This window comes from Callorhinus ursinus, unplaced genomic scaffold (genome assembly GCF_003265705.2).
Source record: "Callorhinus ursinus isolate GAN/ISIS: 27379988/994484 unplaced genomic scaffold, GSC_fseal_2.0 scaffold29, whole genome shotgun sequence".
Classification (NCBI taxonomy): Eukaryota; Metazoa; Chordata; class Mammalia; order Carnivora; family Otariidae; genus Callorhinus; species Callorhinus ursinus.
Window position 1 is genome coordinate 1,432,964 of NW_027397091.1, and position 13,737 is coordinate 1,446,700.

General features: G+C 42.8%; 1 protein-coding gene and 1 pseudogene across 5 annotated transcripts in view; one reads left to right on the forward strand and one right to left on the reverse strand.

Moving 5' to 3' along the window:
• Positions 1-13,737, forward strand: part of ATRN (attractin) — a 158,195-nt gene that overhangs the window by 102,371 nt on the left and 42,087 nt on the right. For all 5 annotated transcript variants that reach the window (XM_025875936.2, XM_025875937.2, XM_025875939.2 and 2 more), the window contains 2 exons: positions 775-853; positions 2,843-3,000. In XM_025875936.2, the coding sequence (XP_025731721.1) occupies positions 775-853; positions 2,843-3,000 (237 nt within the window). The remainder of the gene's footprint in view (positions 1-774; positions 854-2,842; positions 3,001-13,737) is intronic.
• On the reverse strand, positions 8,338-9,029 carry LOC112827691 (phosphatidylethanolamine-binding protein 1 pseudogene; annotated as a pseudogene).

Consider the following 13,737-nt stretch of genomic DNA (forward strand, 5'->3'; position numbering starts at 1 on the left):
TTTGAGAGAGAGAGAATGAGCGTGAGATGGGGGAGGGTTAGAGGGAGAAGCAGACTCCCTGCTGAGCAGGGAGCCCATTTCCACTTTGGAGAACTTTTTTTTTTAAGATTTTTATTTATTTATTTGAGAGAGAGAGAATGAGAGAGAGAGAGAGCACATGAGAAGGGGGAGGGTCAGAGGGAGAAGCAGACTCCCTGCCAAGCGGGGAGCCCGATGTGGGACTCGATCCCGGGACTCCAGGATCATGACCTGAGCCGAAGGCAGTCGCTTAACCAACTGAGCCACCCAGGCGCCCCACTTTGGAGAACTTTATAGGATATGTAATCTATCAGCTCAGAAGTACATAGCTTTAATTTATAAATACACATAAATTGAGATCTTGGTTCAGTGTTTACTTATCAGCATGGGCTCTCCAGACATTTGGAAACAGCTGCCCAGAGGATCCTTTAGGAGGCTGACTCCCCTAACATGGATCATAGGATTAAAGTTGTTGTGCTCTGGTCAGGGGCTTTTTAAAACATACTTTCTCATGGAGTTAGGCATTTGATAAAGCATTAAATTACATACACATTTATGAGAGAGAAATGAAATTTACTTGGGCTATATTGCTTATATTGGTTAGAAATGTTACTAAGTGCGAGTTTCTTTTAAGACACTGTAAAATATCTGTTTTGTAGTTAAGAAAATTGAGAGTAATAAAATTTAATTGCTACTTTATTTTAAAATCTGGAAACTGTTGTAATTAATTTTCTAACTATTTGCACCGCCCTTCAGCAAAACAGGGATTTGGACATGTTCATCAATGCCTCCAAAAACTTCAACCTCAACATCACCTGGGCCGCCAGCTTCTCAGGTAAAGACATACCTAGAAGAAGACCCTCCAAGTGGAGTAGATTGGTAGTAGATTGAGAAATACGTGTAGTTGTTGAGAAAGGGGGCTCTGGAGACAGATGGGTTTGAAACCCACCTTTGCCACTTATGACCTGGGAGACCTTGAACAGTGTCTAAACCTGTCTCTAGACTTTAGCGTGATTTGTCACAAAGAGAAGACAGCAATACTTACCTCCTAGAATTGTTGTGTCAATTGAATCAGGTCATACGAGCGTGTGCCTCGGGTGGTGTCAGGCTCAGCGCACGCTCAGCCCCCCGCCCTGCTGCCCACGACACTAGCTGCAGCCCCTGCTCTGGCGCTCCCACCGTTGGCCCCGTCCAGGCCTCAAAAGTGAGAAATGGAAATATTTAGAATGAGATCTTGGTAGGTACAGGAAGGTGAATTTGGGAATTGAATCGAGCTCTAAGAGCATAGTGTTTGCTCTCTTGTCTATCTTGCTACGATTCACTAAAGACTATGTGGGCGGAAGATCTACTGAGGAAGTGACAGGCGGGCCTGATGTAGCGCTTACGAACGTAGCTCAACAGACTAGACAGACATGGGTTTGAACTCTGCCCGTTACCAACCGCGCTGCACTGTGCGGTTGGGTAGATTAAGCTTTCTGAGCCAGTTTGCTCGTGGATACAAGGGATGATAGAAACACCTAGCCGTGCACAGCATAGTGAGACTGAAATGAGACAATAAAGAAGTAGTCCGTGTAGCGCTTGAAACCCAGCAGTTTCTCACTGGATGGTAACCATGCTTCCTTATCACTTCTCTTCCAGTACTGATTTTTGGTCAAAACACAACCAGTTAGACTGAAACAAAATTAAGTATTACCTTTGCACATCTTATGTTTATCATCTTTTAAGATTGTATGGAATTCAAAAAAGGTTCAGAAACTTGCAGTGAGGAGATACTTTTAAGGAAAAAGTCTGAATTGTCAGAACATTGGGAGAAGGGCAACATCTCTGAGCATGTGAATGCTTTTCTTTTTTTTTTTTAAGATTTTATTTATTTATTTGACAGAGAGAGACACAGCGAGAGTGGGAACACAAGCAGGGGGAGTGGGAGAGGGAGAAGCAGGCTTCCCGCTGAGCAGGGAGCCCGATGAGGGGCTCAATCCCAGGACCCTGGGATCATGACCTGAGCCGAAGGCAGCCGCTTAATGACTGAGCCACCCAGGCGCCCCAATGCTTTTCAATGATTCTCTCAATGAGGACCCAGCAGTCTGGGCTCCAGTCACAGTATTTAATGCAGACATGCTAAAAATCTATTTTACGAATCTTTGTAGACACCAGAATTCCAGGCTGAGGGAGAAAATGGAATGTTGAAGGACTGTTTGGGAATAGCATGAATTTATACCAGATTGGGGGGATTTAAATACAGTTGTAGCTGATAGCAGAAGAGACTGGGTGACTCTCTAGAGCTCCTTCTTCCCTGCTGCTGTTGAGACGTGAGGTCACTGCTAATTAGGAAGTGAGAGGTCAATCAGTGTCCCTGGTACGGGGATCAGGAGCACTGACAAACAGGTCTAAAAGGGATATGCAAAGCAGTTGAAGTGCTACATGCAGAATGAAAGTCATTGCTTGTTAGTAGGATTCTAGTGGTATCTGTATTTTCACAGCTAGGTGTCAGCTGTTTAAGTGGAGAGGAGTCGCAGAGACTCCTGGCAGAACTGTTTTGGTTAAGGGCACAGCCTTGCGTATCAGCCTTCCCACTGCATATCTCAGCTCTGCTGCTTGTTGGCTGTGTGACCTGAACCAAGTTACTTAATTTCTCCAAACCTCAGTTTCCTGATCTGTGAATGAGAATAGTAAGAATTGTTGTTCGAATTAAATGAGCTTGTGCTCTTAGAGGCTATTCCTGGAACGTAGTAAGTGTTCAGTAAATGCTAACTGTTGTCATTAATGAAGGCAGAATCTGTCCCCAAAAAAAGACCCTTGTATTTCATTCTTTTCTTCCTGACAGCTGGAACCCAGGCTGGAGAAGAGATGCCTGTTGTTTCAAAAACCAACATTAAGGAGTACAAAGATAGCTTCTCTAATGAGAAGTTCGATTTTCGCAACCACCCAAATATCACTTTCTTCGTTTATGTCAGTAATTTTACCTGGCCCATCAAAATTCAGGTAAGAAGTACTTTTTGGTTTCAACCTGCAGACATAGTGAAATCTTTTCAGTGGAGACTGACTCAACTAATTTGGAACCTGAGGTGAATGAGGTGTACGATATTGCTTGGCCTTGGTAGTATCTATGGGAAAGGAGTGCTGAGCACATGACCACCATAAAGAAGGCTGTGGTAGGCGTGGCTTAAACCACTTAAAGAGAACTATAAGCCCTTTTGAAAGCAAGTTGGCATGTAACAAGTTTGGCAATTGCCGCTGGATTCATTTCTTCACTAAGCACTTCCCATGTAAAAGCCTGTAGAGCTTCAGTTCTGGAATGAGTCAGGGTATGCAGGAGTCACACTGATGAGAGCCCGAGTGTGGAAAGTGTCATATGGCAAGTTGCTGCAGCTGCTGTCAGAGTGTAAAGATAGGGTGGAGTGGAGTGAGTGGCTGCGCGAGGTTGCATGTGCGAGCACGGGCCCTGTGTGAGTCCTGGCCTCTCCTACACAGATCACGTAGCCTCTCCACGTCACCGAGTTTTGTGTATGTGACCTGAAGGCAGGTCTGCTGCTGCCACCGATGTTATCAACTCCCACCCTTTTCTCAGTTCACAGGGGATCCACGGACTCCCTCTTATCTAAGACCCATGGCCTCATTTCTGCTCTTTGTCATCTGCCACTGTGTCCTCCAGGCCTTGCCTCAGTACTTTTCGATTTTACCCCCTCTGTTTTGGGTGAATGTGGAATCCAGGGCCGGGTGGACCTTCAGGGACTGGTGCAGCGTTAGCCATAGAAACATGGTCACGGGCCTGGTTTGAGGCCGTTTGCCGACTCTCAGAAGCAAGTCGTCACTGATCAGTTAGGAGGGATTTGAAACCGAGTCCTGGTGATTGTGTGTTCATGTCTTCGGACTGCGACTAAAGAAGAATCTTTTCAGAAGAATCTTTTCATTCCTGGAATGTGGGGATAGGCTCTGTGTTGTTTTTTTTCTCACCAACTGCTTCCCTTTCTCTGTCTAGCTGGTCCACCCGTGTGTTCATCCTCTAGTCTGCTCTTCCCTTTGATCTTACACACTCTCTGCTTCCCTCCTCAGCCAGCCTGCTCCAGTGTTGGCTCCCTGTTTGTGCTTCCTCTCACCCACTCATCCAACAGCCTACAGTGGTGCCTCCTTCGCTCACCACGTCCTGAAACTGTTTTGTCTTAGCGGATGCCAGTCACCAAATTCTCTAGTCTCCTCTCCTTCTCAGAGTGATTGGAGTTGCTGTCTTTCTTGCTTTCCTGGTCCTTTCTTTCCCTGATTCTCTGGCCAGGCTCTTTAGGGAATCTCCTTCCTTAAACATTGAGGTTGTCTGGGAATCAGGCATTGATTCTCTTTTGTCTTCATCCTACACAGTTTCCCTGGGTAATTCCATCCCACTTAAAGGACTTATGGTGCTCTTTCTGTATGGGTGATTCTCAGTTCTATCTCCAGCCCAGCTTCTCCTTGCGCTCCAGACCACTATTCTCGGTCGCTGCTTAGACATCTCTAACTGGATAATCACAAGCTCCTGCTGTCGGCACGTAGTCATTGTTATGACCTTAGCCCCCCACCCCATGCTTCCTTTCTCTGAATGACACCACCATTCATCTAGTTTTCTTTTACTGTCCTTGTTCCATTTTTATATCAAGGTTAAACTCACCTTTAATAATTATAAATTGAGATTTCTTCTCATTTCTGGAAGAGATTATATAAGATTAGAATTGTGTGAACCTTGAATACTTAATAGATCTCCCTTGTAAAATCATTAGTATTTTTTATTTGTGGCATTTTCTTTTAACTGTTGATTCAACTTCTCTAAAAGTTGTAGGATATTTTGGGTTTTCTCTTTCTGTTTCAGTCATTTAAGATAATCTTTTCTAGGCATTATTTCATTTTTTCACATGTATTGACACAAAGGTATTCACACTGTTCTCTAATCTTTGCAGCATCTGTGCTTAAGTACTGAATCATACACTTAAAAAGGCTTAAAACAGTAAATTTTATCTTAAATATTTTTGACCCAATTATAAAAATTTTTATTTTTTTTAAGATTTTATTTATTTATTTGTCAGAGAGAGAGCACAAGCAGGAGGAGAGGCAGAGGCAGAGGGAGAAGCAGACTCCCCACTGAGCAGGGAGCCCGATGCGGGACTCGATCCCAGGACCCTCAGATCATGACCTGAGCCGAAGGCAGACGCTTAACTGACTGAGCCACCCAGGCGTCCCCAATTATAAAAAATTTTAAATATCACAGCAAGATCTTTTTTTGAAGATATAAACAAGCTTATTCTAAAATTTATACAAAAAAGCAGAGCTTCTAAAATAGCTGTAACAGGTGTGAAAAAGAGGAATAATGTGGGAGGAATCACTGTACACAGTGTTAAGGCTTACTGTTTAGCTACAGTAATCAAGACTTTGTGGTTATTGGTGGAGGGATAGACACAGATCAAGGAATAGAATAAAGAACCTGAAACAGAACCACATAAATGTGTCCAACTGATTTTTGACAAAGGAACAAAGACAATTAATTCAGTGGAAGAAGGATAGCCTTTCAAATAAGTGGTGCTGGAACAACTGGACAGCCATCGACAGATAAATGAACTTCGACCTAATCATCACATCTTACACAAAATCAACTTATTAGGGATAACAGCCTTTTCCTTCTAAAGTGAAATAGCTATTTATTTAGCTTCTTGTCATGCCAAAATGTTTTGTGTATATACCACTATAATTAGCACACCCTCTGTAACAGGCAAAATTGTACATCAAATTATATTTCATGTTACCTGATTATATAAAAATATAAAGTAAAAATGATTTATCAGTTCTGTTTAACATTACTAGTAAACAATTCAGCAGGAGCTACGAGATACAAAATTTTAGTAAAATATGACACAGGAAGAGCATAATGTAATTCTCACTTGTCATAATTTGTTATGAATATACAAAGACAACTTCTTAAAATATTGTGTTTACTAAGATTCTGGCAGTAGCTTTTTGTAACAAGACATAGCATACCAGACCTGCCACTCAACTTGTTTATGGTAAGTCTCAGCTTCAATGTGAAGCTGTTTGAAAAAAAAAAAATCAAAAGCCTGTTTTTTTTTAATGATTTTATTTATTTATTTAAGAGAGAGAGCGAGAGAGAGCACAAGTGCACAAGCAGGGGGAGGGCCAGAGGGAGAAGCAGACTCCCTGCTGAGCGGGGAGCCTCCTGCAGGACTTGATCTCAGGACCCTGGGATCATGACCTGAGCTGAAGGCAGACGCTTAACGACTGAGCCACCCAGGTGCCCCAAAAGCCTGTTGGGTTTTTTTGTTTGTTTGTCTGTTTTACATGCTAGATATCTTGGCAAGTATGCCATTAAATACAGCAAGGAATTTAAGATAGCAAGAATAAGGAGTTAATAAAAGCTAAACATTACAACCTAAACCAAATTCATAACAAAAGTAACTATCACTGGTTACATAAAATATTCCTGACTAGTTAAAACCTAACAGTATAAAACATGCATTTTAGAATTTTTGGCAGTCAATTTCAAAAAGTACCAATATCTATTTGAAATGATTCCCCTCCAAAGTCAAAGTGTAGTCAGAATTAATTCAAATGTTATCACACTTTGTAATGCTAAAAAACATTCAGCATTACTGAAGTGGAGGTAAATTCCAGAGCCTTTGAGGCTCTGTCATGCTGCAAAGGGCTCTTTCTCTGGTTCACTTAAAAGAGCAAACGACAGAGTCCAAGGATGTCCAGTGGCAAGAGTGCTGTACCCTGCTGTGCCCTCCCCATGAAGCATGGCTACTGTGTTTGCAGAAATAGGATGTGTGAGGATAAAAAGCATGCTCTTCTGCTAGCTGAAGAGTTAGCAGCCCCCCCCAAAAGCTCCTTCCCCAGGTATATAAAAGTATAGAAGGGGCAAAATTAAAATACACTTATCTACAGAGTAAGGATTTTGAAATATCAATGTGATCCCTATTTCAAAAATGTTATCTAGAGTCACCTGATCATTTCTGATTATACCTTAATGATGTATCCAGATTCAACTTCTGTTGACTTATCATGAGATACTTCTAGTCAGACATATTAACTTTATCCCCGAATGTCTTAACCACTAGCACAACTGCAGTGTAATATCTCCCAGAGTTGTTAAGCACTGGAAGAGAAAAAAACGGATGTTCAAGCAGCAGGCAACAGCTATGGCCCTTTCACACAGTGGCATCCACATGGCTACTGAATAGGACTAATTCTAAAAACGGGAACATTCATGCATTTTAGTAATTATGTCCTAATTCTCACAGTTGAAATTTCCTTAGACATTGCACTTTCTTTATAAAGGAAACCTGATTTTTCTTACAATGTTATGACCAGTCAGGACTTGAACTTGCCGCCATCTTTTTCTCCTTATCCTGTTTTTTATGCTGCTTTTTCTTTCTGTTACTTTTTCTCATTCTTCACTGCTTTTCTTCTTTTTTGCCCGTACCCCCTCAATATAATCTGATTCTGATAAGGACTCCGGTGATAAAGGTTTATCGTCAGGATACATCTTTTTTTTTTTTTTTTAACTGAGTCCTCTCATGTCCTTTTCTTTCTCAGTTGCATCCTTTGACTTCTTTTTTTTTTTTCATCCACACAGTGTTTTTCTTTTTATTCAACTATAAGCAAACGGCAGAATTAACACAATAATCTGCAACTCCAGAACGGCTTTTCTATAGACAAGAGTTCGACAGACACAGATGTAGGGATTTCTGACAACGGCCTCACCCAGCCCTGCAGCTCATCTAGATGGCTTTGTCTTAATTGCAAAGCCACTTTCCCTGTTGCTTTTTCCAGTACTGCTCTTCGAAGGAGCCAGAACAGGACACTGATCCCTAGTAAGTTGTCTGAGATGTACCACGTTGGGGGTTAGTGCACACGCCAGCCTCTGGCTGTCTTGGTGGGAGACACGGGCCGTGAAAACACGACCCAGAAGTGCCCCCATGCACAATTCCGGACTCAGGCTCACAAAGCAGAGGCAATGGATCTTTTTTTTTTAAACCTCCCTTCAAGATTCTTTGACGCTCTGCTCTATTACTATAGACCTGGTCTTTTCACCTGAATTTTTATTTCTTTAAATTCTGGATTGCTATTCTTATATTAAGAATTTGATGACCCCAACACAGTACCAAAATATCCCCCAAAATGGAGTTCAAATTTGATCAAAACATAAATGGGGGCGTGACCCTCTAAAGGACAGGCAGAAGGAAAAGTCACTCTAAACCATTATCTGATTGCTCAGGCCTCCCCTGAGAAATCTACATGCATCACTGAACTGGAGAACACTGGTTGAGACTTCCAGGACAGTTTCTGTCTCCTAGCATTCCCCTACTTCCCAGACAGCTGCTCATAGAGTTTGGGCACATAGGCATCCCATTCCGCCGGGTAACATGTACCAGCCACCAGCGGCCCAAGCTCGTACTTTTTGCGGAAAGATGCCACTTTGCATTTGCCCCGGGGGTCTCCAGATCGGTTGCTGAAGATGGGCTCGTCACACTTCAGTGGCCCATTCTGTTCATAAACCAGCTAGACATAGCGGTGAAGGCCTGCGCCAGATATATCTGGAGGCCCAGAGCTGACATAATTGGAGAGGACTCTGCCAGTGCTGATGTCGTTGCCCTTCATGTTGACCACCAGAAAATGGTGCCATTCCCTGTATTTGGGGCCCTTCCTGCTGAGAGCATCCAGATCTGTTAGGACCAAGGTGTAGAGTTTACCTGGAACAAGGCCATCCCACACAATACTGGCAGGCCGGTTCTTAACTTGGGTGGGCGTCAGCACTTTGATCAGCTCGTCGACCTCTGTCCTGGTGTATTTGACCTGCAGCGCATGCTGCAGCCGCTCGCCCACTTCCTGCAGGCTCAAAGGCCCGGACCACTTGCTGAGGTCCAGCGGCATTGCGGAGCCGAGCTGGGCAGACAACGGGGAAGAGTCTCTGCAGACTGGGAACAGTCCTGCAGCACCAACCCCCAGCAGTCCGCAAACTGGCCACAGTTTTTAAGATTTTATTTATTTATTTTATATCATGGAATAACACTCAGCAATAAGAAGAAACAAACTATTGATACAACAATTTGGATGAATCCCAAGAAAATTTTGCTGAGTTGGGGGGAGGGATCTTAGAAATTTACATACTGTATGATTCCATTTCTATAACACTTAGAAGTTAAAATTTTCAACCAAAAATACAGATATATCTACTGAAGTTTCAACTTTTTCTGACTTTTCCTGATTGACCTCAAGACCCTCTTTTAAAAGCAGTCATCTGGGGGCGCCTGGGTGGCTAAGTCAGTTAAGTGTCTGACTCTTAATCTCGGTTCAGGTATTGATGTCAGGGTGATGAGTTCAGGCCCTGTGTTTAAAAATAAACAAACAAATAAATAAATAAATACATTCACCTGATTGGGTCAGGCCCACCCACACTCAAGAGGAGGGATTATAGAGTGTACACAACACCAAGGTAAAGGGAATATTAGGTGCCAACCAGGGATTTAGGTTGTTTGACTCCATAAAGGTTGAACTCTAGGCTCCAGTCAGACAATTTCAATCTGGTAGCATCTAACACTATCCAATTTTATAAAATATTTGATTTGGGGTCTAGTAAATATTATTTCTTGGCTTGTTTTAAGTTGAGATTATTTTCATACTGGCATACCTTATTATTTCTGAATCTGAACTTCAGACTTTATTGTGTATAGCTGAAAAATGGTTAACATTTTTAAGATTCTTAGTGAAAATCTTAACTTATACTGCTGACATTTTTCCCATTTGAAAAGAGGGCTCTGTGCATATAAACAGGCTCTTATGCTGGAGATAGTCGTGCTGTTGCCAATGCTGAGTTCTAGTTTTTTTCCTCCCAATGCCCTGTTGCTCCACCCTCTGAAAAGCCACTGAAATGGTTTTAGAGCATTTCCTTCTAGAGGGATCTCTTCCCCACACTTACTTTTTTTAAAGTACTAATTTTAAGTTTAAGAGTCAAAGAGATGTTGATTTGCTGCTTGATTTTGGGGGGCTCTTCACCTGGGCTAGATCACTTACTTGAATAAGATCCACTTAAGAAAGCTGTATTCAGGAGCACTTTCGAAAATAAACTATGGCATGCTCACCACTTAGCTTGCCAAGCTCTCCTTGAACAAGCAGGTAAGTTCTGTTGGAACTGTGTCTTTTTGCTCTTTGGTGTACAACTAACTGTAGAATTTGCAGGCAGTGTGACTAGATCTGTGACATTGTGTGTTCTCGGTATCTTCACACGACACCAGATCTCTGCACTTGGGACCGTATGTGGGGGTGTGCGTGTGGAGGGCTGAGCTTGCGTCTTCCTGGGCACATGAAGTGATGTGCTCAACAGAGGGGGCTTTGCCTTTCTGTAGTGCTCTTAATCTCAGAGCCTGAGCTTTCCTAGATGTATTTCGCTCTTAAACACACCCATGCACACTTAGAGACTATCCAGATTCAGTAAAAATGTAGAGACTCGTTGAAGGAAGAGAATAGATTGCAGCGTAGGCCATTTGGTTAAATTTTAGTATGGCTTTCAGTGCAGGCAAAAGCCTTTTTGTCTCTCTCATTTTTTAAAGCAAAATAACTGAGGAAATCTAGTTCTTTACTCAGAATTCATGTAAACCTTGGTGCTTTAAAAATGGTAATGTTAAACTCAAGTTCCTTTGCTCTGAACCAATCCCAGGATTCTTTTCCATAATTAGGAACAGATCAAAACCTATAACTGTTAACTGAGGGAATTTGAAACCAACTATAAAAAACTTTGTAGATGCAGTTTAAAATTAAAAAAAAAAAACAAACCACCCAGATTGAGAAGGCCTTGTGTGCAGGAGGGTGATGGGTGTGTTGGGGCCAGTTGTGCCTGTTTCCTGGGGAGTTGCTCCTATGGGTGAGTGCCCCTTCCTCAGCCTTTGCTTTCTGAAAGCGATCCTGGGTGTCCTTGCCAGTAAGCAAGGACTCAGCTGGCATAGCCATGCCCATGGTTTGGGAGGGTAGGTATTCAAGATAGAGAATGGACAGGCAGATGTTTTGTGTGAGGTGGGAAGGTGGGCGGTGAAGCTGGGGTTCTGGCTTGTTACTGGCTCTGCAACAGAGGTTGTTATTGTAATGTGGAACTAATATTAAAGCCCTCTCCACGCTGGGTGTTTCATCTGCTGGTTTATGTAAGAGGCTAGTGTTCACAAGTGAAGGCAACACAGAATTTGTATTGAGAACTGAGCATTCATTTAGACTTTAGAGTTATGTTTATGGGTGCTAACAGGATTGCTCTCCTAAGCAAAGGATGTATGAAACTTTTATTGACTCATATACTTCTTTTGGTAGCCGTGTTATTGAGATATAATTCACATGCCATACAATTCACCAATTTATAGCACACAATTTAGTAGTTTTTAGTATATTCACAGAGTTGTATAGCCGTGACCACAATCAGTTTTAGAGTATTTTCATCACCCCAAAAAGAAATCCTGTACTCATTAGCAGTCACTGCCCATTCCTTCCTCTCCATAGACCCTGGCAACCACCAGTTTACTTTCTATCGCTGTAGATTTGCTTATTTTGGCATTTCATATTAATTGTATTACATAACATATGGTTCTTTGTTGTTGTTGTTTTTTTAAGATTTTATTTATTTATTTGACCGAGAGAGACACAGCGAGAGAGGGAACACAAGCGGGGAGTGGGAGAGGGAGAAGCAGGCCCCCCATGGAGCAGGGAGCCCGATGCGGGGCTCGATCCCAGGACCCCGGGATCATGACCTGAGCCGAAGGCAGACACTTAACAACTGAGCCACCCAGGCGCCCCAACATATGGTCCTTTGTGACTGGCTTCTTTCACTTAGCATAATGTTTTCAAGATTCATCCATATTTAGTATGTTTGAGTTCTTAACTCCTCTTAAGGATCGAATGATATTTTATTGTCTGGATATGCCACATTTTGTTTATCCATTCATCTGTTGATGGATACTTGGGGGTTGTTTTCACTCTTTGGCTGTTACGAATAACGTCAGGTACACTTTTAATGTTTATATTTCTTGTATAATGATGATGATGATGTATGTACATACCTCCTGGTGTTAGATATCTGTGCTGTAAGAATTTTAAAGAATTATAAAGCTATGAAATACGTTTAGAACTGAACTACTCAAAGTATAAATCTTTCTTTATTTCAAAGTGGCATTTAAGGTTCTTGTACTACCTTGTGGTTTTCATTAGGATCATTATTTATTATTCCTTCTTCCTGAAAGCCTCTTCTTTTCCACTTTCATCCATGGCTTTGGCTGTTTCTTCTTAGTTCTTCAGTATCATTGCTCCCTTGAATGTCCTCTGGACCCTCTCTCCCTGGACAGTCTCATCCACACCATCTGTGAATACCACCTGTGGCTGGGAAGTAATTCTCCATCTATAACAGATCTCTCTGCCGTGATCTCCATAGCCAGGAGGCTTCCTTTAACATCTGCTCACTCAGCAGACTTTGTGGCCCAAAGCAGCAGCCTTGAATGGACAGGAGGAGCTGTGCGATGCTGGGTGGCAGGCTGTGCCCCCGTGCTCCTGGGAGCCCTGGGAGGAGAGGGGAGTGTCCCGTGCCGCCTGAGTCTGAGTGAGGATGGGCAGTACCAGAGCTGAGTCTCAGGAGCATGAGGTGGGGGGGGGGGGGGGGGGTTTTGGGGGGGGGGAAAGGGCATACCCAGTCACCTTCAAGAACTACCGGGAGTTTGTGAAGTGGCAGCGCTGTGAGCAAGGTGCTGGAGAACTAAGCAAAAGCTGTCGGGAAGAGACTGGAGGTTTCGGCTGAGGGCTTGGAACCATAGCCTGAAAACCACTGGGAGTCGTTGAAATGTTGCGACTGAAGATCGGTATTTTCACAAAAGACCCCTCTGGCAGCAGTTGGGAGAATGGATTAGAAGGAGCTGGACCTGAGTTGGGGAGTCCAGGTAGAATTCTTGTTTAGAAACCCAGGGGAGGGGTCCATCAGGTGACCCTCAGGCGTATCCCATAGCAACTTTCTTTCCTCATCTGTGCCTCCACAGCCATAGGCTTATCTGGCTTTTCACTCTACAGAGGTTGTCCTTAAGGGCAAGGACAATGTCTTATATTTCTGTGTCCTCAGTGTCACAGTGTTGATCCGTGGTAGACATGTCACAGGTATGTACTAGACGGATGTGTAGTTGTAGGTACGGGAGCTTTTGGGTTGGTATCAGAACTTTGTTCTTTTTTTGTTGCAACTTTTGCATCTCTTCTAAAGGTGCTGACAGCTTTTTCTGATATTATCAGAGTGATTGCCGACCAGGGCTAAGGTGCCGGCTGGGGTTGGAGACCAAGAATTTGTCATCCCAGTCTGCACAGTCTGGCGCTAGAGGATTGAATTGTTCTAGCATGTTGTCAGAAGAGTTGAGAGGTAGAAGAAAAGAAAGAAATGAGGACACAAACATCCTAATTTTACAAAGAGAGTAGTTAAGAGGTACTATATATATTGGAATATTTAAGAATGAAATGATAGGAGACCTGGGATTTGCTTCAAAATAATACGATTTTGGAGAAAGTGGGTAGTGTATGCCTGAAACTAGACTGGCCTTGAGCTGGTAATTACTACACGTGGGTGATGAGCACACGGGGTTCATAATACTGTTCTCTCTACTTTTTAAGAAGTTTTAAATTCTGTAATAAAAAATTGAAAACAATTACAGGTGATAGAAAAAAGATAATAAAGGC